Source organism: Aedes aegypti, chromosome 2, assembly GCF_002204515.2.
Source record: "Aedes aegypti strain LVP_AGWG chromosome 2, AaegL5.0 Primary Assembly, whole genome shotgun sequence".
NCBI classification, from domain to species: domain Eukaryota; kingdom Metazoa; phylum Arthropoda; class Insecta; order Diptera; family Culicidae; genus Aedes; species Aedes aegypti.
Window position 1 is genome coordinate 115640373 of NC_035108.1, and position 24454 is coordinate 115664826.

The window sequence follows — 24454 nt, forward strand, 5'->3', positions numbered from 1 at the left end:
GTTTAAAAAGTAGTTCTCAACTTTTGAGGGAAATCAATGTCTCTTGTCTGAATCCAGCAAATTCGCAAATACTGACCACAATTAGCGGCACTCTTTGCCTCCTCGCCTAAGTCGAAGAGCCTGCACTCAGGCAAATTGACTTTTGAAATACATAGAAACTCGTTAAGAAAATTCATCACGAGAAATCGGATAGAAAAAAATTGACTTATGAAACCAAAACTTGAAATTAAATTATTATGAAATATTATTTTCGATATTCCAGTTCGCTGAGTGTGGGTCAGTAAGAATAGAGCATCAATACCAATCCCTTGTTGTAATCAGTCTTCAAATTTACATTTGAATAGCTTGTATATTATAAAACAATTTAACAAATACTTACAATAATATACATTATTCTTGTTTGTAACAAATAAAATCATCAAACACAACTTAAAAGTCTTCCAACACAAAATTACCTCTAAGTTGCGGAATTTTCTTGTTCCGCGCCGGCGAATCTATTGGTGATCGAAATACCATTCGATCGACGCATTCTGCGATCGGTGTTTCCGAAAAACGGATCGGCGAATAGCCCGGAGAATATCTGAGAGGTTCCTGCGATCCTTTCGCGCTGCTACAGTGCCTATATTGGATGGCGTTGATCGTTGCCGGTTTTATAGTTTCGTCCATACCGGAATCTATTTCCGCGTCATCATCCTCATCTTCACAGGGATCCAAATCCTCCATCAGAATTTTCTCGATGTCGTCCGTGCTAATCTGGTCAGGTATGTCGTAGAGTTTTTCAAGGGGCCGTAAGGTCTTGTGATGGATCTTTTCCGCCAGACTGGCCTGTATATTGCACAGAGATTCTTCCAGATAGATTTCCGAGTCGTTGAGATGGCCAACATCAAATGTCCTAGAGTGAGCGGGCTTTGTGGGAACTTTACGAATGAAACAAACGTATCTACTACCACCTATACGGACAGTTGTGCCAGTTCGCTGCGAAGGCGCAACTTCGTCCGTTTCTGAGCTATGGAAGCCATCTGGTGGGGATAAATGGAGTTTATCTATCCGTTGGAAAAAGCTATTGTGCTGCATGGCACTGGTGGAGCTAGAAACACTCTCGAAGTCGGTTGTTGGAGAAAATGATAGAGGCGATGCGTGTATGCTTGGGGTTGTGGCGTAAGATACGTGTACCCTGTATGGTTCTTTCTTCTTTATCACATCCGCACGTTGCTGAAATAAAATAAAAAGATGAATTTTGTTTGTGGGAAAGCAAGGTAATGTAAATGGTTTAATTTACTGAAATAAACTAACGCAATGTCTTTATATGCTATAGTTATCAGAACTAGCAGATTGATTGGCGTGTTCAAAAAGTTCTGCATGCATTATCTTAAACCTAGGTAATTATAGTAGCAAAAATAGGCATGAGGGGATGCAATACTTTTCAATACATACATTAAACAAATGATACTAAATTTTAAAGTCAACATTAGATAAATGTATTAGAACAAAGGTGAAATAGGCACTTGAGCAGATATTTTTCTCTTGGGAACTGAACTGCCCATACATACTCGCAAAACAATCCCATTTATATAGGATACGGGAACTGTTATGCGAGTATGGGCTGTGAAGCTCAAAGCGCTCAAAGTGAAGTTTAGATCCCTTATGTGAAACATCTCAAACTCCAAGGACCAAATTAGCCTCATTTTTCCCCTAATACTACTAGAAATAGTTATCCAATCGAGCCAAATTTTTATTTTAAGCTTCCTACTTGTGCACACTTTTATTCTTCCGGTGGCTCTTTACGAGCACGAAGAGTGGGCGTTGAAAGAGGCAGACCGGAAAGTCTTCGGTGTTTTTGAGCATATACTACTATACGTATACGGACAACACTCGGTGGGAAACTAGAAATGATGTGCTAGACGCATAAATTACGAGTTGTATCAAGTGTATAATGATGCGAATATTATTAGGCGTGTGAAATACGGCAGACTTCAGTGGGCTGATCACTTAGTGCAAATGTCGGAAAGAAGATTAGCTCCATAAAGGAACCCGATAGAGGTCCGCGACTTCATGGAAGACCACGAATACGCTAGCGTCACGTTGTGCAAGAGGAACTAGCTACCCTAAACGTTCGGAGAAACGTACTGGAAAAGTATCGTCCAAGACCGATGAAGATGGAGCTGTACAGTACACCCGGCAATGGCGTGACGATACGCTGTAGTCATCAAGGTATTAAGATTGGTACATGTGTACAAAGCTAAAACAAAAAAAAAACATATTGTTGTTCGTTGCTCCCTAATGTGATTTGTGGTTTTGAAGTTGGTTTCTAAGTTGTCCAGGACTGGAAACGAATGAGTGCATTTAAAATAGGAACTTTAGAGACCAAATGCTTGAAAATAGAGATTAAAAAGAGTCCGAACGGGAACCAAATAACCGCAAGAATTATTCAGAAAATGCGGTCAGACATTTTTTAATGATTTTTATTCTAATCAAATACTCATATTACTATAGACCAGTGATTCCCAAAGTGGGCCCCCTGGCTAGTGGATGCTTGGGCACGTCAGGAGTTAATCATCAATATTAACCTCCTTTTCCCGCGTAGTGTCGGTAGCGGTTGTTTCAACTGGCTAAGAATTAACACTACGGACTGCCTGTTCCGGTGGTAAAAGTCCACCTCACAGGTGACCCCTAATTTATGGTGTGATGCGTACCGTGCCTAAGAATGAATGGTTAGGGGGGTCTAATAAAACCTAACCGCAAACGGAGCCTGTGGGGTACCAGGGCGCCCTCCACAGTATTGAGTCCTTCCTGTGCTACCCAGAGCAATGGTGCAGGTGACCTTGTGTTTCTCCGAGATAATCGGCTGCCCTTCTTCAGTCTCTATCCTGAGGCTTAATAAGGGTGGGATTATGAATATGTTGACATTTAATTTAAATTATCACCTATATGGATTCGCATTATGCGTTTTACACAGTGTATTCTGTGCTCTTTCGCCTTTGGCGACTTTAAATAGATACCGATCTGGTTTTTTCGTTGCTGGTCTTTTTCGTGCTGAGATTGCAAAAAGCTTAATCCTGCCTAGTTTGGGTAGTGGCTACGGTTAGGTTAGCTCAGATCAATCTTCAGCATAAAAGAACAGCAACGATCAATCTTTGCAGACTCATGCAAAATGGTGCAGCCCAAGTGGCGCTAGTTCAAGAACCCTACTTTCGTAGAGGGAACTTCTATCTAGGTAACCTTGTGGACCCAGTTTTTGCTACTTTTAGCAAGCTTGAAATGGCAAACTCGCGCTCCATGCCCCGCGCATGCGTGCTCGTTAATAAAGCAATCGTTGCTACACTCATTTCTGAGTTAACTACCAGAGATGTATGTGCTGTCACAATCGATGTTTCTGTTGGTGACCTCAACAGGAAATACGTCTATTGTTCGGTATATTTACCACATGATGAACCATCCCCAACGGATGACTTCAAACGAGTTGTCGTACACTGCGTAACAAAAGGCCTTCCGCTGATTGTGGGCAGTGATGCCAATGCTCATCACATCATCTGGGGCAGCTCGGATATCAATTTGAGAGGCTCCAGTCTGATGGAATACTTAAGTAGTACAGACCTTGGATTACTTAACATAGGCAATCGCCCAACCTTCATGGTTTCTAATAGAGAAGAAGTGTTAGACATAACGCTCTGCTCGAATAGAATCAGTCACGAGTTGACGAATTGGCATGTATCAGATGAGGAATCATTATCTGATCATCGCTACATCTTCTTTGAACATTCAAATGTAACTGCGCAGACTTTGCGTTTTAGGAATCCCCGGTCAACAAACTGGGAACTCTACATTGAATTGGTTGCGACCAAATTTCATGGATATTCTCCGTCCATTGAAAATCCAAGTGATCTGGATGATGCCGTTGATACTAAAACATCCTACATTATGGAAGCTTTTGAAGAAGCATGTCCTCTGCGGTCTGTAAAGACTACAAGAGGGACCCCATGGTGGAATTCCGATCTGACTAGACTCAGGAAACAATGTAGAAGGAGTTGGAACAGACGCCGTTCAGCTGGATCAGAGTCGTTCAAGTCAGCTCGCAAGGCTTACAAGAAGGCTCTTCGTTCTGCTGAACGATCCGGCTGGAAAAACCTTTGTACAAATGTTTCCAGTTTGAGTGAAGCCAGTCGGTTGAACAAAATTCTTGCAAAAATCTAAGGATTTCCAAGTGAACGAAATTCACTTACCTAATGGTGACTTTACTTCTTCTGATGAAGAAGTTTTAGAATGTTTATTCAATACACACTTCCCCGGATGTGTGGACATAGCATCTACGGATGAACCAAAATGTCTTTTCATGTAGTTACGAGTCTCTGGCCTCGGCTCGCAGTATCGTAACTATTGAATCGATTCAATGGGCACTTAATAGTTTTGCTCCTTTCAATCTCCAGGAGCAGATGGATTTATCCTGTTCTGCTCCAAAAGGGATTTGAGTCTATCAAACATGTTTTGAAAAAGCTACTTGTAAGCAGTTTTGCTACCGGGTACATTCCCAAATCCTGGCGTGATATTACTGTAAAGTTTATCCCAAAAGGAGGACGTGCGTCGTATGAGGAAGCGAAGAGTTTTAGACCAATCAGTCTGACCTCTTTTCTTCTGAAATGTCTGGAACGCATTATCGATCATCACATCCGTGATGTTTATTTGGCAAACATGCCTCTTCATGTGAATCAACATGCTTACCAATCTGGAAAGTCCACTGTGACTCTTTTACACAAAGTTGTATACGATATCGAGAAAGCATTCGCTCAGAAGCAATCGTGCTTGGGTGTTTTCTTGGATATTGAGGGTGCCTTTGATAACGTGTCTTTCGATGCCATATTGGAAGCCGCACGAAACCATGGGCTACCTACAATGATCACCAATTGGATTCATCAAATGCTCAAAAAACCGACATCTCTTCTCGACATTGCGTCAAGCAGCGATTCGAAAATTGAGTGTTTGCGGATGCCCCCAAGGGGGAGTCTTGTCACCACTTTTGTGGAATCTCGTAGCAGATACGCTATTGAGGCAACTCAATAATTGCGGTTTTCCATCTTATGGATTTGCCGACGACTATCTAGCTCTGATAGTTGGTATGTGCATAAGCACCCTATTCGACCTGATGCAAAGTGCTCTTCAGGTAGTCGAGAGTTGGTGTCGCCAATATGGCCTTTCGGTTAACCCGAATAAAACATCTATTGTTGTTTTTACGGAAAGACGAAACCGCGATGGAATTCGACCTTTACGTCTTTTTGGCACTGAGATTAATGTGACTGATCAAGTAAAGTATGTCGGAGTCATTCTAGATTCCAAACTTTTATGGACAGCTCACATTGATTTCAGAGTCAAAAAGCTTGTATGGCCTTCGGTCAATGCCGGCGAACCTTTGGTAAAACTTGGGGGCCTCAAACCCAAATATATCAAATGGATTTACACAACAGTTGTTCGACCAATTATTGGCTATGGATGTCTTGTGTGGTGGCAAAAGGGCGAAGTGAGAACAATCCAATCAAAATTGGGCCATCTCCAAAGGATGTGCTTGATGGCGATGTCTGGTGCGTTCTCTACAACTCCCACAGCAGCGCTCGAGGCCCTTTTCGACGTTGCGCCACTACACATAATATCTTAAACAAGAAGCACTTTCTTGCTCTTACCGTTTATGGGTACTGGATCTACTGGAGAAAAATCCAGTGAATCGTAGATCTACACACACTTCGTTGTTTCCACTTTGGTGAATTGGGACAAAATTGTCCTTGCTCCAAGTGATCTCACAATTGCTTGTAACTTCCTTACAGGACATTTACCACACAATTCCCTTCACGGGAAGAGTGGACGGTCTGGCTATTTGGAAAGAAGTATATCAGAACAATATAGTAATGTTACACTGATGGCTCCCTTTTGAAGGTAGAGCTGGTGCAGGAGTATATTCTCGTGAGCTAAGGCTGAATCAGTTTTACTCACTTGGTAGAAACTGCACCGTTTTTCAGGCGGGAAATATTTGTCCTTATGTGTGGAGTGCAATCAGCACTTCAACAGCGCGTAATGGGTAAAGTCATATACTTCTGTTCAGATAGTCAGGCTGCTATAAAGCTCTCGCTTCGGCCAACTCAAGGTCGAAGCTTGTTATCGCATGTCGAACTCAAATTGAGGAACTGAATTCAGTCAACTCTGTAAACCTTGTATGGGTACCTGGCCATTCTTCCATCGCTGGAAATGAATTGGCTGATGAGCTAGCTCGCGATGGAGCATCGCATGACTTCATTGGCCCTGAGCCGGCTATTCCAATTTCGAAGTGCTGGTGAAGCTTCAGATAAACTCTTGGGCGGCAACTCAGCACAAGCAATATTGGAATAGTTTGGAGTCATGTCGTCAAACAAAATTGTACATTACTGAGCCATCTCCAAGGGTGGCGAAGTATTTAACAAATCTGTCAAAGCAGAACTTGCAGTCTCTTGGTCAGAGCGTTGACAGGCCACTGCCGACTCAACTATCACATGGCAAATATTCAGCGTGGCTGACTCATTTGTGTGTGATAGTTGTGACTCCGATTATGGAACTTCGTATCACCTGATATGTAACTGTCCAGTTTTTTGCGCAAATGCGATTCCAATTACTTGGTAAACACTTATTAAGTGAAACTGAATACAGAAGCCTGAATCTTCAGGACATCCTGTTATTCTTAACCCGCTGTGGTAATGAGCTATGGCTCTCTTTACGCTCATGCGTTTTGCAGTGCCCTTTTTAGGGCGCTGTTCGAACCCATTGTGGTATGGAGCTACCATGCTCTCATTTCGCTTATGCGATCTTCCCTCTTCAAGGGACCCCACTCCTATTTCCTACCATCTTTCCCTTCCCTTCCTCCCCCATCGGGTAGATGATGAAATAGGCTCAAATATGGCGATGGCACAAATCTCCCAACTGGTGGAGAACGTGCCTTTGAAGCCGGCCTTCTGATACCTGATAACCTGATACGTATACGGACAACACTCGGTGGGAAACTAGAAATGATGTGCTAGACGCATAAATTACGAGTTGTATCAAGTGTATAATGATGCGAATATTATTAGGCGTGTGAAATACGGCAGACTTCAGTGGGCTGATCACTTAGTGCAAATGTCGGAAAGAAGAATAGCTCCATAAAGGAACCCGATAGAGGTCCGCGACTTCATGGAAGACCACGAATACGCTAGCGGTACGGTTGTGCAAGAGGACCTAGCGACTCTAAACGTTCGGAGAAAACGTACAAAAGTATCGTCCAAGACCGATGAAGATGGAGCTGTACAGTACACCCGGCAATGGCCGTGACGATACGCTGTAGTCATCAAGGTATTAAGATTTGGTACATGTGTACAAAGCTAAAACAAAAAAAAAACATATTGTTGTTCGTTGCTCCCTAATGTGATTTGTGGTCTTGAAGTTGGTTTCTAAGTTGTCCAGGGCTGGAACGACTGAGTGCATTTAAAATAGGAACTTTAGAGACCATATGCTTGAAAATAGAGATTAAAAAGAGTCCGAACGGGAACCAAATAACCGCAAGAATTATTCAGAAAATGCGTCAGACATTTTTTAATGATTTTTATTCTAATCAAATACTCATATTACAGTTAACTCTCCCTTACTCGATATTCTGTATCTCGATATCGAGTTAGAGAACCATAGTAAAAGTTGTTTTCATGGCTAACTCGATGGTCCCTTGGATCGCAGTTGCACTGGATTTGTGTTCTGTAACTCGATCCTCCCTAACTCGATGGTCCCTTCAATATCGAGTAAGGGAGAGAATGAACTGTACTCATAGACCAGTGATTCCCAAGTGGGAAAATTCGCCCCCTGGGGCGATTTCGGGTTTAAAGGGGAGCGAAAATTTTTAAAACTGAGTTCGGGGGCGAAAATGCATAGAAAGCGGGTGAAAGTACTAGTAATGAAAATCGAAGAATCAATGCAAATTAATAGGAGACTCAACTATGTTACCTCTATTGGTTTGTACTTTTTAGTATACTCATGTTTGAATCCTGATATAAAACACTTTATGAATGTCAAAAACAAAAATGTTTGTATTTTTGAAACATGAATCAGATACTTAAATTTTATTAAAATATAACGTAGATTGAATAGTTTTAAGTCACAAATATCATTGGAAGTATTTTTGAAGTAAGACATTTGTTGAGCTGTTAGATTTTTTTGGAACTTAATTCAAAATCAAAACAAATAGGCAGCTAAAGTTTTCATTGGTGGAATATGATTTTCACAAATGAACTCGACATTATTCATATTTCAGAATTTTGGTCACACGTAGTGGTATCATTTATCATTTTAAAACTTTTGTCAAATTTGACTAACAAAAATCGGGTGCTATGGATAAAAATCATTTATTGCCAAAAAACGGGAAATTTCAAATAAGGCTGATACAAATATTTATTTTCTTTCATGTCACACACCATCCAACTCCTTAAAAAAGTCGAAAATTATGAAAGGATGGAAAAAAATTCATTATACTTTGACTCCCATAATGATATTTAAAGTTTTTAAAGTCACCAAGCCGATCGAAAATGGTGCAAATAAAAAACGTCATTTTCATTACTTTCGTCCATAGAATTAAAAGAAAAGCTCGTTGAATAAGCGTTTTGCTTGCAAGTTTTTAGGAAAGGATATTATTTTTTAACACGTTGCGGAAATCTGTAATGTAATCTGTATCTGAAAATGTTCAAAACCCGTCGGGTTTGAAAACCCGAGACCCGACCATCTCCAAGTTACTAGCACCGCCGTCTAGCAAACAATCTCAATAGGATGTTTCACCAGATAGCCCTTAATCTGCTGAATATCTTTGCCGAATACAACATTTTCTAGTTGATAAGGATCTTGAGTTAGAGAAGATTGAAGATTTGCTGGATAAATTCTTAATCACACGTTTCATCGCCAGATATCCCTTGATCTGCTGAACAGCTTTGCGAAGACACCAGCTTCTTGATCTTCAGAAGCAGATGACTGATTTTTTTTTTCCAAGCGCAGCATAGCAGAATGGATTTCTTAATCAGATTTTCCAGATAGCCTTGATCTTCTGAACAACTTTGCCGAAGACAGCCGACCTTCTAGCTATTTGGATATTGAGATATCAGTTTGAGGAAAATTTTGAACTCCTCGTGTCCACGCTTTTTTTCCATTTCATAGAAAAGGGGGAGGGGTCAGGGGGATGTACGCTATGTCTGAACCAATGGATTATAATAATTAAATGTACATCGGATTTTTTCTCGCTAGAGTTTAGTAGGTATTTGGGTTATATTTTCATAAGTGAAAAGTTTCAAAATATTCCATTGCACTGTGTTTTATTTCCTCGATTCCATGCGCTTTTTGAATAGCGCCCAAACCATTGATTTTAGCGATATACCGTAAAGTGCCGTAATTCAGCGCAGTTAAGGAATAAAACGATTCAAATTGTAAATTTAAAATTAGTATTGCATCAACAAAAAAGCTTTGTAGGTGGATCGCTAGCAAATCTATTCAAGATTATGGGAAAAATATAAACTAGACTGTATTCATAATTTACAATTGTGATTTTTTTTGAAATAGTTCACTCGTTGAAATTGCCTAATTCCGCGCATTTTTTAAAACGCTTTTCCATATTCCCGCGCAGAAGAAATGCCCTAATTCCGCGCATCATGAAACAATCAAATTAACATTAATTTTGATAAGGGGCTGCATCCATTAGTTACGTAACACTTAAAATGAAATTTTTGAAACCCCCTCCCCTTCCGTTACACTTTTTGTATGAGAAAACGTAGAATTTTTATGAATCGTCACTTTTTAGTCTACGTTCAGTTTTTTTTATTAACTTTTTGTCTATCACATGAAATAAAGATAACCAAAACCGTGGCATTGGTACGTGTGAATTTCGTCTAGGGGAAAGTGGGGCAATTTGGTCATCTTAAGAAAAGTCGTAATAATAGAAATTTTTAGATCAATACACTAGATCCGTACGATTTCCGTCGTCGATTCTTCTGTCGATGGGTGATATGAGCACCCTATTTTATGTTGTGAAATTATCCCATAGAATCTAACAATTTAATTATTTTATTCACTGAACTGGAAAGTTTAGAAATGAAATACTCTACTGAGCTCATAATTGGCTTAAATATGCTTCTTATTGCATAGTTTTAGACAATTCGGTCGAGAAAAAACCCCCATCTTCTTCTTCTTGGCATTAACGTCCTCACTGGGACAGAGCCTGCTTTTCATCTTAGTGTTCTTATGAGCACTTCCACAGTTATTAACTGAAGCTTTCTTTGTCAAAGTTGCCATTTTTGCATTCGTATATATCGTGTGGCTGGCACGATGATACCTAATGCCCAGGGAAGTCAAGGAAATTTCCACTACGAAAAGATCCTGGACCGACCGGGAATCGAACCTAGACACCTTCAGCATGGCTTTGATTTGTAGCAAACTGCACTGTTCATACAATACAAGGACCAGTTTGCATTATTGCTTGGAATCAAAGGGTTTTAAGCAAATCAATTAATGGTATCCACTAATGCCACGGGAAACTGAAACTTATTTTTTTAAGCAAAAAGAAACCTCAGAAGAACCTAAGGGTCATTATGTAGAGATCGTAAAGTTTCCGTGAATCATTTCCCGAGAGTGTGTCGTAATTTGTGGCGTCTTCTACAAATTACGACCTGTTGAACATGTGAACGATATGTTGTTTTTACAATAATTCTATATGGATTGTATAATAAAATAAGAATCATAAACAAGTATACATTGCCAATGTTATGTGTGGTTCATTATGCTAAGTAAATTTTGTGCGCACAGATGTACACACTTAATTCAGAATGCCGAATCTCGGCTAATTTCAACCGAGATCCGCACAGCCGAGCTCGTGAAAAAAATCTAAGTGTGTATAGACTATTTTGTTGGGGCTTTGCATAAACTACGTGGTATTTTTCCCTGTAATGGACCGTCTATAAATGACGTAGCATTTTAGGGGGGAGGGGGGAGTCTACGATTTTGCTAAGAACCATGTATTAAGTATGGGAAAATAAGCTACGAAGGGGGAAGGGGTGTCAAAAATTGGTCAAAAGATGCTACGTCATTTATGGACGCTGCCTAAGTGGGCTTTCCCGATATTTCGCTTGTACATGAAACGTATGTATGCATAAAGTTACTTTTCAGAGAAATAGACAGATGTGAAGACGGATATAGCATGTTTTACTTGTCTGTTGTTATGCGAAGAAACAGTGCGCGAAATTAGGGCATTATGAAAAAAACGTGGCCTAATTCCGCGAATACTTTTTGAATAAAACTCAATAATTATGCTAATATTTGATAAGATTTTCATAGAAGCACCATGAAACATATCTGTAGCAAGTAGTTCCATGGAATATTGCATAAAAAATAAAACATTTTTATTAAAGAAATCGCGTTTGTTGTTGTCCTACAGTCTTAGCGCGGACGCTAAGAAAAATTAGAAAAATAACGTCTACTCCGACGGGCCTTCACTGATTATTTTTATTGCCGCGAAAAAATGCCTTATTTGCTTTTATTTGTGATTCAAACTTATTCTTAATCAAAGTAGCCTCGAATAGCAATAAAAGTTGCTGAAATATTAATGTGTATTTCCATATATAAATAATTTTGTATGAAATGCGCGGAATCAGGCACTGCGCTGAATTAGGGCACTTTACGGTAGTTTGTTCGGAGAAGTTTATTGGTATATTGAAGCACAACTTTTTGACGAAAAAAGTTTTGTGATCAATCCACCTAGCAGTGAGATAGAAAAACTATTTTTTTTTTAAACATTTAGATAGACATATGGTGTCTTCGGCAAAGTTGTAGAATTGGCTATTTGAAACAACTTTGTCGAAGACACGATTTTTCTATCTCTTATACTTTTTGAGATATATGCCGTTGTATGTGAATGGCCCCTAAAAATCATATTTTTTATCATAACTTTTTTCCGAGATTTTTAACATTTTTTGTGTTTTATACAAAGTTGTTTGTCATGGAAAACCCGTGTTTTTGCTGAACATATCATCACCCTATCTTTTGAAGTAACAAAGTTATTCATAAATAACTCTTTTTTTAAAGGGTTAAAAGGTTTTAAAGGCGCAAAATGGCGCAGACAACTTTTCATGTCTTCTACAAAGTTGTTAAACATCTTAAAACGCGTGGTTTGCTGAACATCGCACCTCTCTATCTCTTAAAGTAAAAGAATTATCAGTCGAATTCGTTCCAATAAGGCTTATTTGTTTGATAGTAAAAACCCATGCAAAGACGCTTATTGACAAAAGTTTTTATCAACTTCCGAAAGGGGAGATACGGTACTTTCATGATTTGTAAGAGTTGTCTGCGCCATTTTGCGCCGAAGCCAGTTATAGAAGCCTAAACTACCCTTTAAAAAAGAGTTATTTATGCTCTTTTTATAGGTACTAAAACCCATGAAAATAACGTTTCGATGCATTTCATCCCATATAAAATGTATGGAAAAATATTCTCCGATAGAATATTTGAAACTTTCCGATTATGAAAGTATAGACTAAATGCTGATCTCTAACGAGATAAAGACCGATGTACATTCAATTTGTATAATCGTTTGGTTCTGACATAGCGTGGGATGTCTCACCAAGGACTGTAAGATCAACTTACCAACATTAACTTCAAAATTTCAAATCGATTGGTTTACTAGTCTCCGACTTGTGGCCATTTAAAAATTCAAGGATCGTCTCGGGATTTTAAGGGTTAAGAATAATCTATCAGCAAATGCGAACGATATTATTTGCGCGAAAATCTACCCAATTTTGTAAAAGTTGAGATGTTTTCCTTCCGCTAAAAATACCTAAAACATAAGTTATCATTATAAATACATATATGTTACAATTATAAGTTAGTTAGAAGCAGTTAGCGATTAGAGAAAGTGTACCGTAGTTAATATGTTCCACATTACCTTATAGTTCGATGTAGCAGGTTGCGGTATTGTTGATTCTCCACCAGGCCGCTCTTCTCGCTGATCCTTCACAAACTGTGACAATGTTGTCTGTTTGAATCGACAACCCTCATCTCTGTCGCACTTATCTCCGGGATCTGGCTCCGGCAGCTGATTCTTCATCGTCGCCACATTCGCTTTTGGTTTACGAGTCGTCTTCCGGCTTTTACCGGTAGGAAATTTGCGTGGTGTCTCGACGGCTTTATCTACCCTTTCAACGCATGTTTGTACTGCCTTTTCGTCAGTAGTGGGTTCGGTTGTTCAATTCTAGTGGTTTTCAACTTATACGTAACCAGCATCTCTTTCATTGCTTCCGTGAGCGTCTCTTTGTTGATTAACTTATATTCTGATTGCTTATTTTGATGCTTATTTTCGGTCGCTTTTTACTACGATGATTCCTGGTCTGCTGTGCTGGTGATTCAAAATCTTTACGGGTCATCTCCAGAAGAGTTTGGATATGTGCATCCATACTGTCCATCGGTAACTACCAAAGGTTCTCCGAGGCCTTCAACTATGACTTCATCAATTATTTCTTTGATAGTTGGTCGACCCATTAACTCATATTTTGGCTGTTCAAGTTTTTTGTCAGGTTGTTTTCTGAGGCTTACGTTTACTATCATTACAGCGTTGCTTTCGGCTTGTCGATTTTTTGATTGATAAACTTGATACTTCGAAATCTTTCTTTTGATCCATCAACAGGGTCTGTATTAACGCTTCTCTACTGTCATTTGAATCCTTTGTTGCAGCAGTTTGATTTTTGTCTAATGGTGCAACGGGAAAGAGTTTCTCGAATGTTGTGTCACCATCATCATTGATATGGTACACATCGTATGGATCTGAATCAACGGATTCAGCCTTGGAGGACCACTGTGTTCGGTAGCATGGTGTGATGTTGGGTCGAACTGAAGTGAAATATAGGAGAAAGTAGCAGTAACTCAATGTATTATAATTTACTAATCACATAAAAACGGCTTTGGTTTGAAACAATCGGAGAAAACCATCAAAACAATTTTGGAAACATCTGGAATAATTCCTAGAAGAAACCTTGGTAGAATCTCTGAAGTAGTAAATTATTGGTTAAACTCTAGAAAAAGTTCTGAACGAACAAAATATTTAGAGGAAACTTTGAAGAACTCTGCAATAATCACTGAATAAATTTATGGAGGACTGAGAACTTCTTTGAAAACTTTCCATAAGAGTCTTTGGAGGTATCTCTGGAATAATTTATAATAGTGTTCATAAAAAGAAACTGGTTGTATTTTTGAAGGTATACGAAAATCTTGAAAGAACTTTAGTGCAATACTGTGAACGAATCACTGGCACTCCCTCTTCTTACGAGATACCAAACTCGATCTGAGGGAATTATGAAAGCTTCACTTAAATTTGAAAAAATTGCGCCTAGAGCTCCAATCAAACTACCAAATCCTACATACCTTCGCTGATTTTTTCGTTGGGTTCCCTAGGTGGCGTCAGTTTGAAATGCACCGTCTTTCGCGCCGAGGAAGTTACACCTATAGGCTCTTGCTTTCGGTCAAGGCTTCGATTGTACCGCATATTCTTGGTTATTGGATCCAGTTTAATAGGGGTTGCTGCCGCACCGGCAATGGAAACAACTGCCTTAGGAACAGTAGCCGTAACAACGCAGGGCGTTGCAACCGAATCGGAAGTGCTGGAATCGTTCCACTTTAGATGTTCGTTCCCAAGCGGATCAGTAGGAGAAATGACGGAGGAGAACTGTGAATCGTGAGTAAAGTCGTGTTAAATGGTTGTTATATGTTCATCAGGGCTGTTACAAAAAGTTCAAAATCGGATTCTAAAACTCGATCCGCGTCTAGGCAAACCATTCTGCGACAAAAAAAATCAATTTTTTTTAATGCGATTGACTTTTTTTCATAGGCATAGACTAGTGATCCTTTATAGAGAGATAAGCGGAAGTAAAATGGAATGATTTGGCAACAGACCAGCGGTACTGATTTTGCTCGGCGTCGAGAGTTTTATTGTAACACGGACATGACTTCCTCATTGCTAAAAAGTGTATTTTGTTTCGTTATAGATCTTTGAGCTACATATCCAAACTAATAAACAGCCAAAAAATCAACAACTAAAATCGCATTGACAAAAATTAAAAAAAAATATTACTTTTTTTTTTTGCTTTATGCAAAATTACTTTTACCGAAATAATTTCAAGCGGATTACATTACTCCTCAAGAAAAGTTCAAAACAAACATAACGCATGTTCGTTTGGCTCACACTTTAACAGCTCTCGTTGCTCGATTGGCTCACACTTTGACAGAAATGCCAGCTTCCGCGAATCTCTCTTATAAAGGATTACTAGCATAGGCTATTGTACATGTCAATGGTTGCTACTCCGTGCTTGACCGGAACTGGTAAGAATTGCACTTCGATCCAAATGAATAGAGGATGGGAAATTCCGCTTACTCTTGAAGTGCACATGTTAGCAGCTCTCGTATAACGACTCCGGCCAAGTCCTTACAGTCAGCAGGTATGGGGAAAGAATGTTAGTGTGTAATGATTTTTGCTTCTAGAGACCGAGAATATCTCTACATCTCCACAATCACCAAGGGGGCAAGGTGTTTATTAGTGAGGAAGGAAAAAGATCTGGGAGCACCCTTTGATCAGTTATGCTATACATAGGGCTCGATGCTATCATAAGCAGCTTTAAATTCGACGAACAGGTTATGCGTTGGGACTTGGTATTCACGTCATTTCTGGATGATTTGCCGTACATTAAAGATTTGGTCCATCGTCGAGCGGCCGTTGATGAAACCAGCTTAATAACTTGCCACAAACTCATTTGCTATTGGTGATAGACGACGGAAGATAATCAAATAATATCACTTATTAGATGTTAGAAAAACTTTTTTCCCTAAAATATACTCAATTCGCAATGTATGGACGACTTTTAGTAAATTTAATTACAAAACTTTTTGCTTAACGTGCAAGGGAAAATGGCACAAAAGTCAGAACTGAAAAAGCAGTTTTCTCCTTTTAAAACAACAAATTGATGAAAATAAAAACACACAGCCTTTTCACTTGACAAATAAAAGAGCTGTGTGTTTTTATTTTCATACATTAGTCTATTTAAGAAGAGAAAGCTGCTTTTTCAGTTTTGACTTTTGGATGATCAAAATCTGAAATGGCCGTTTTTTTTAATCGACTTTAAAGTTTTGAATCATTTTTTTTTTCAGTGTAGGGAAATGTTTTCTTATTTTTTCAATATTTTTTTTCTAAAACTTCAAGAAATTTCACGACAGTCCCCCATACAACACTTTTTTGTAGGTCTTACCGTTTTCGAGTTATACGGGTTTATAAAAAATAAGCAAAAAAAAAACTTTGACCCTTTCCAAATGTTAGTCTAGATCGATTTTGAAAAAAAAAAAACAAAATATGCAAAGTATCTTAGTTTCACATACTTTTCACATCCAGAAAGTTTAATTGAATTTTGATTCTGATTAAAAAATTATCAGTAAGGGTTGATGGTCGGTTTGCAGCGTGAACTTCCGGCGGTGGAATTTGGTTATTGCAAAAATCAACGCTAGACCTTCTTTTTCAATTTGGCTGTAACCGGCTTCAGCTTGCGTCAGCGTTCGAGAAGCATGAGCGATTGCTTTTAGGTTACCATCTGGAAAACGATGCAGGGCAACTGCGCCGATACCTGATTTTGATGCGTCTGCTGCGATGATGATTTCCTGTTTCGAACCGTAATGAGTGAGCAGCATCTTCTTGAACGAATGTTGACACGCTGAGGACCAAACGAACTGGACATCCTCCTTCAGTAACGCATATGGCCCAGATATTTGATTTCTCTTTGAAGAACGCTTCATTTTTTTTCGCTAAGATGAAACCCGTACTCATCCAGGCGCTTGAAAAGAGCTTTGAGACGCTGATGATGCTCTACTTTTGTTTTGCTGAATACAATGATGTCGTCCAGAAAAGATACAACTCCTTCGAGGTCTGCTATCAATGCCGTTCATCAAATTGTTGAAAAGCTCCGGGGGCAGACTTCACACTTGGCGCCAATCTGATGAAACGATAAAGTCCTCGATGTGTGTCGATCGTTAATAGTTGTTTTGAATCGTCATCCACTTCAACTTGAAGATATGCATCAGATAAATCGATTATGCTAAAGAACTTGCATCCGTTCGGCTTGGTGAAAATGTCGTCCGGTACTGGTAAAGGGTAATTGTGCGCTTCCAACGCTGCGTTTAATCCGGTGGAATAGTCGGCACAGATGCGTACCTTCCCATTGGGCTTCTTCACAGTAACGATTGGAGCGGCCCATGGCGAAAAATCTACCGGTGTGATGATTTCCGCTTGCTCCAGACAATCCAATTCGGCATCAATCTTCGTGATGGATGTGAACGGAACTGGACGTTTCGGCTTGTACACGGGACGTGCATCTTGTTTGAGGTACAACTTCACTTTCGTTTTCCTACAATGTCCGAGGATATCCTTGAATACGTTCGGAAACGATTATTTGTAGTTCTGGATCGGTGACGTCCGTCCATCAAGATGCATCCATCCTTATCCCTACACATTTCGACTCGCGGCACGCCCTCTTCCAGCAACGCTACCTCGAGATGCGGCGGCGACGTTCGGTTGGGCCAGTCGCGCTAAATTATACCGAGGCGGGCGTCGATACCGTACGTACATTTTTGATGACGGATAGTTTTGGACGCAGTTTCACTAGATCACTAGAAGATAGTGATCAGAGTCGATGTTAGCGTCATGATACGTTCTGACGTCGGTTATATCGGAGAAGTGCAATCCATCGATCAAAACATGGTCGATTTGTGATATCGCTTGCTGTGGTTATCTCCAGGGTACCAGTACATCAGAGAGTATGCGTGTACTTCCGATGAAGTTGAGAGATTTGCAGTTCAACGTACCGAGTTTCCAATCAGTAGTCCATTTCCGTCGCTGTGGTTTTTGCCGATTGTTCTGGTTCGTATTCTCTCGTTGACGTTCCTGTGCTGGTGTATTTTAACGGTTGGCTTGCAGGGCCTGATATCAACCCCCTAAATTTCCGAAGTACCATTCCGCCCTAATTTTTCGGAGGGCCATAGTGTGCAGTTTAGCTTTGAGTCCTTCTCTGGCACTCGGACGATGATCAGCCGCCCGTGACATGGGGAACAGACGCTGTTGTGAGCCGCTCCTAACATGGAGTACAGACGCTCCAAGTTTGCAGGAGCAAAAACAAATCCTTCTTTCCTGTCAGCATACGACCCAAGTTCCCATCGGGGTTGGTTACCCGATCTTCCCTAAGGTTACTCGTACCCCGGGCAGTACCACGAAGAGGTAGGGATAGGAGTTGCTGTGCAAGAGGCTAAGGACCACACAAAGGGGTCTATTTTATTCCTGCATTTTTAGAGCAATTACTGGAAAAAACCGTGAACGAATTTTTGAAAAAAAAAATCATTTGTAAATGACTGGAAAACCAACTTGAAAATTCTTGGAGATTTTCCTAAACAAATCCGTTGTATGAAGTTTTTGTTTTTCAGTCATTAACCTTTAAGGATTTTCATGGAAGACCTCCTTTGAGGAGTCTTTGGAAATACTGGAGTGATCGGCGTAAGAACATGAGGGAAATATATGGAGGAAATTCTGGGATAGTATCTGGGAAAACTTTCAGAGTAATCATTGCTGAAATTGCTACAGGCAATTGCGTTAGATTTCGACGAGACAATTCAAAATTTTCTCTTCGGTCACTAGAATTTTACTCCAGGATTCGATCCAAAGAGAAAGGGGAAAAGTGACTTTAGAGGCCATTGTGGTTAAAAAAGAGAATTTAGCGTCCATCAACTAAAAATTAGACTTTATAGACTTGCCTCAAAATAGTGACCAAGTCTCTAAAAAACACATGCTGTAAGATTCGCGACTTTTGTAACAGCCCTGCATAATGTGGATACTTACAATTTTCGATTCTTGTGATACCCGGTCCCGGTCATCGTTCGGAATCAGGGTGCGATCCAACGATCCATCGTGCGTCTGATCTTCAGCAACTACCGTTTGACCTAGGATAAACGCGGTTGCTTCTTTTACGAACTGACGTATATCTTGTGTCGTTAGTATACTTATATTTGTAACTGGTTCTAGAGCAGATTGATGTGGTTGTAAGTTTGCTGCATCCACGCATTCCTGCGGATTAGCTTTCCATGGTCCTCCCTTGGCATTAAAACGGTTTGCGATTTATCACATTCTTCTTGTTCCTCTATTTCAGTAGATTTTCTCAGGTCTTCTTCGAGTGTAATTGATGTATGTACGGATCTATTTGAATCACGATTGGATTCTAGTGCAGGTGTATCACTTGACTTTACGTTTACGGGTTTCTCAACATCATCTTGATTTGATATCGCTGAATTTTCCTCGGATGGGACATGGGGGTCTGGAGCTACAGTTTTGATCCGAATCCCAGCTTTGATCTATGAAGAGATCCATCTGATTAACGATTTTCTCCGATTCGTGATCCGGATTCCTGATGTCTACCACAGGTTGCTTATCATTCTTCAAATAATCAATCATTATTGGTATGATCGCACTAGCGGATTCCGAACCATTTCTAGGCTCGTTTGAGTCCGTAATATTGAGAGTTTGCACAATATTGTCAATCTGTTCTCTAATTTCAAGTTCGGACTCGCTCGAGAGTGTAAAGCTGTATCGGAAGACAAACTATTGGTGGGACTTTTTGGAACATCCATTTCTAACGATTCCTGTTCTAGCAAGTAGTTCATTGTTCTTGACAGTGATTTTATCATAACGGCGCTTCGCTTGGTAATGTTTGCCTCACCGGAAAACAAGGTATTGTCGTAGAGTTCGCATGAACTCCTGGATCTTTGCTCTTCAACGCCGAGGACACAGTCGGATGTAAGGACCAGCCTTTCCTCAGTGTACTCTCGTGGGTCATATTCCGTTTTGATTTCCCAATCCGAATCATTGCCTTCGAGGAAATCCCAATAGTGCATAAATTTACTGGCATTCAAATTTTGAAGACGGGCGATTTCGCCCTCATCCTCATCTGCTCTGGCTGGAGAAACCTGAGGTGAAGGTAACGTATCGGAGGAGCTTTGGGATTGCACATCACTGAACCACGAAAGCACCGAGCAGTCAAGATTTGGGCTGTCGTTGGCAATTAGTACGGAATTAATGGTTTCCGAAAATTCAGCCCAATCGGAACAATTCAGCGAGTTTCGGATCTGGAATAGAAGTTTAATCTTTATTCGCTTATATTACATACTGTGACTCAAACTCGTACAGGGCACTGTTTTCACATCAAATTGATACATCCCAAATAACATTGAGCGTCAATTATTCGACAATAAATTTAGAATCTCATGTTTGTCTATCGCATGCATGTTGCAAATTATAGACGCCTTATACATCAATGGTCCTGATTATGCACACACATTCTTCATTATTATGGACAGCAAACTAACTTCACGTATTATATTTTATTTTTCAGTAGCGATAGGGGTAGTACTGGCACTTTTAATCTGCCCTAAGCTCCTTCCCAGTCTTCCCAGCATTTGCTTTTATAAGCCTCTATTGCGTTCATCACACAGACGTTCCTAAGCAATGTTGCTCAAATGGTCACTGTGTACCCTAGCAGCAATCAGCCCTTATCGTAGTTTTGCAGTCTAGTAGTTCAGACTACTATCAAACTATGATAAGGCCTGGACTGCTACTGGAGTGGTTAAAGTGAAGAACGAAATAGTTTTATTAAAAGGTCCTCATTCCCCATTTCATTTCATCACTCACTATCGACACTTTTATTTTCGACACTTCACGTGGACCACAGATTATCACTCATCAACCTTCGTAAAACACATCAGATATAATTTTCATTATATTACTTTTCACTATCACAGCTACAAATTTTCATCAAAATTACATCATACCATTTTCATATAAATTCGTTGTTATTACCATTTACCATCTGTTATCATTAATAAGTAACTAAAAGATATTCAATTTAAATTTTTCATTATTTTTATTGCTGTAGAATCATTACTATTCAAACTACTACTTAGTACTACGATCAAGAATGTTGCAATAAAAAAAATCACTTCGATTCATTCTTCTGCACTCGCTGTCATTATAAACACTTTTATCGTGCATGTGTGAAGAACTAGGCAATAGTGTTCATATTCAGAGAAATTATTGCAAAATGTATTATGGCCATTATGAAATAAGTAGATTTCACATCATTATTATACATATAATTATAACAAAACTGTCACAATCACTTCGAATTTCATTTTCAAATTTTCATCACCATAGATTTTAATTAACAATTAACAATTGTTAATTCGAATTAACAGATCCTCCGCCTGAAAGCAGCCGTTTCATGATAAATCATGTACTTTAAGAATAACCCGAACCTTTCCACCCGGGACGTGGCCAAAAAGGCCAATTCGTCGAACTGGTTCGTGCAGCAGATCATGAAGCAGGCTGGGCTACGTGCTTTTAAGGTCAGGAAGGCGCCAACCCGAACTGACAAGCAAAACACGGTGGCCAAATTGCGTGCGCGGGAGCTGTACCGTGAATGGTTGGTCAAGCCAGGCTATCTCGTCATGGACGACGAGACATACATCAATGCGGATACCGAGTTTTTTTTGTCGGTACGTCCCGCATGGAGGTTCCGGAAGTGAAAGATGGACAAATTCGCCAAGAAATACCTGTTGTGGAGTACGGATGGTACAGCAAGCCGTTCGTTACAACCAGCACCATAAACGGGCAGATTTATCGAGAGGAATGTTTGCTGAAGCGCTGCTCTTCCCCCTCTCACCGTGGTCCCACGCTGTTCTGGCCAGATCTCGCTTCATGTCATTACACCAAGCCTGTAATGGATTGGTACGAAGTGAAGTGCGTTAATGTGGTCTCGAGGTGGGAAAACCCCCCAAATACACCAGAACTTCGTCCGATCGAAAAGTTTTGGGCGATAATGAAGAACAAGTTAAAGAAAAGCGGAAAACATTCAAAACCGATGAAGCCTTGAAGAAATCTGGGAGAAATTGGGCAAAGCCTCGCCCAAGATCTCATGAGCAGTGTTGAGAGAAATGTACGAGCATTCTGCTTGGGGGAGAAAATTCAATAATAAATTATGCCAAAACATAGCTAATACATAATTATTTAATCCTTGAAAATTGAGAATTATCGATTTAAAATTAGTTTTTGATGATCATTTTTGTGTGTCTCATTTTTTCCGGGTCCAGTCTTCAGATACGCACCCCTTCTCCACATGGAGACCTAAATGTTAATTAAGAGTCTTATACATACTATCCTACGCTTATTCATAAAACTGTTGACAAAAGAGTTTCTAACCAAAATGTTCTAATTTAAGAATGCTTGTTCTGGAGTATGCACACTTTTGTGTTTTTGATGAACCTAGACAATATCAGTTTTACTGAACAAAAAAACAAAAACCTTAGTTTGCTGGTGGTGCTATTCTACAATGATCATTACTGCATCCCAGTCCAAGTAACAATGTCAATGCTTTCTGATCTGTTATTTATCGAGGTTTTTATTAGAGATGCATTCAATCTTAACCGATTTAATAAAGTATTTGAAAGAGCTAAACGGTCTTTTCAGTGAAAAACACAGTTTAAAATGGTTTTGTAGATACCTATACTTCCATAAATTGCAAGTCAGTCCCATCTGTAAAAAGTAGACATCAAGAAAATGGGGCGTGAAGTTTCCAAACTCGTTTTCCATACGAATATTGAAAAAAAAAAAAAAAACAGGGGATTGGAACATGTTCAAATCTTTATGAAACTTTCACAATTTGCTTTTCACTACAATAATTTTCCGAGCAAAATATAAAGATCATAATAAAACGGATCATTTTTAAGGAAATTAATAAATAAATAACAATTATTGTAATAGCTGTTAGGTCTGTTTGTCTGTGATAGATCCATCAACAAAAATGAACGTTACTGTTAGATTTATTGGATTTGATTACTAAAACTATTGAAAAGTGGGATTTTTATGATTTTACTTAAGTTTCATATGGGATGGTACACAAATTATGTCACGCTAAATTTCGACTTTTTCGACCCCCTCCCCCCCTTTGTCACGTTTTTTGTATGAGTCCTCTGAAAATTTTGTAAGGCTTGTCACGCTTGGCTTGATTTAATTGACTGTATTCAATACTTTCCCAAAGATGAAAGTAAATGGGAACAATCTAAGATAGATCTCTAGATCTCAGTTATTTATGAACCGATTCGAATGTAATTTTCACAGAACATCAGATATAACTTGAATTTTGACATATATTTTTGAATGATTTTTCCAATCACGAGTTTATAAGTAATCACGGTTTAACTAAAGTGTAATTTTCGACGAAAAATTAAAAACTATTTATCTTAAAATCTGATAGCCCTACACAAAAACTGTCTTCAGCAAACTTGTTCATCTCTTTATAATCTATAACTTTGCTGAAGAAACCATGAAGCTGTCCCCTCAATATGTTTAGTTATGTCAATTATAAAAAAATCGTCATAAAATTCACTTTAGTCAAACCGTTACTGATTTAAACTTGTGATTGGAAAAACCACTTAAAAATATATGTAAAAATTCAAGTTATGTCTGATGTTCTGCCAAATTTCATTCAAATCGGTCCATAAACAACTGAGATATAGCATACCAAAGTTGGTCATTTTGTATGGAAAATCGAAAAAGTTGCAAATTTTTTGTCCAATACTGTATAAAGCAGTTGCATTTTCGTAAGCCTACTGTTAAAGTAGTTTAATAGTGGAAAAGGGCCCTTATACAGTCGAACTAATGAAAGATTGTTAATAAAGCCACCATGCAATTCATAAAGTAATACTAGTGCATTGATACACTTGTAATGTCGCATAAATGTTTTTGATATGTAGTAGAATACGTGCAATGTTATAATGCTGGTGATTACTTGGGCTATTATCTTCATTCTTAATAACGTATTAATCAATATTCAATCGTTTGATGTGAAAACCGTGCCCTGTACACTTATGGAATGGAGTCACTGTAGGCTATCTTGAGACGCACTGGCCTTGAAAAGACCAATACTGAAAAGTTGAGCTGCAAATTTTACTTACCTTTGCTGAAACGTCCTTGTTCAATCTACTTTCTTCCTCGGTTTTCGACATATTTCTTCACTCTTCATTTCATAAAACACTATATATCAACCAATTGAATATAGTGAAATTTTCACTGCGGAACAGAAAATCGCCTTGCCGGTGTTGTTGTTAATGAGCACAAAATAACGGTAAATTTTTTGTAATAATGCATACAGTTACAAACGGTGACAGCGCAGCGGTGCGACGCGACCAATGTGATGGATTTTACTAAGGTGGCGCAGATCATTGATGCGTGCCACTAGTTTTCTCTTTCATTCTCCCGCTGTTCTTATGCAGCGCAAATAGTGACGTCACTATTTGCGCTGCATAAGAACAGCGGGAGAATGAA

The 24454-nt window shown here is 39.2% G+C and overlaps 1 protein-coding gene across 2 annotated transcripts; it reads right to left on the bottom strand.

Annotated features, from left to right (window-relative positions):
• Positions 1-329: 329 nt before the first annotated feature.
• On the bottom strand, positions 330-24324 carry LOC5565539. Of its 2 annotated transcripts, XM_021842059.1 has the most exons (6): positions 24085-24324; positions 19084-20202; positions 18923-19023; positions 14422-14722; positions 12950-13890; positions 330-1212 (listed from the first exon to the last, which is right to left on the bottom strand). In XM_021842059.1, the coding sequence occupies exons 5-6, from the start codon at positions 13109-13111 to the stop codon at positions 430-432; spliced, it is 945 nt and encodes a 314-aa protein (XP_021697751.1). In that variant the 5' UTR covers positions 13112-13890; positions 14422-14722; positions 18923-19023; positions 19084-20202; positions 24085-24324; the 3' UTR covers positions 330-429. The 2 variants fall into 2 exon arrangements, with proteins under 2 accessions (XP_021697751.1, XP_021697750.1); XM_021842058.1 differs by having other exon boundaries at positions 18923-20202.
• Positions 24325-24454: the final 130 nt, after the last annotated feature.

Bases quoted from the DNA above. Each gene is read 5' to 3' on its own strand.
- LOC5565539 (XM_021842059.1), bottom strand. From the start codon at position 13,111: ATGAAGAATCAGCTGCCGGAGCCAGATCCCGGAGATAAGTGCGACAGA. The intron at 1,213-12,949 runs GTAATGTGGAAC...ATTTTATTTCAG, and splicing joins CTGCTACATCGAACTATAAG to CAACGTGCGGATGTGATAAA.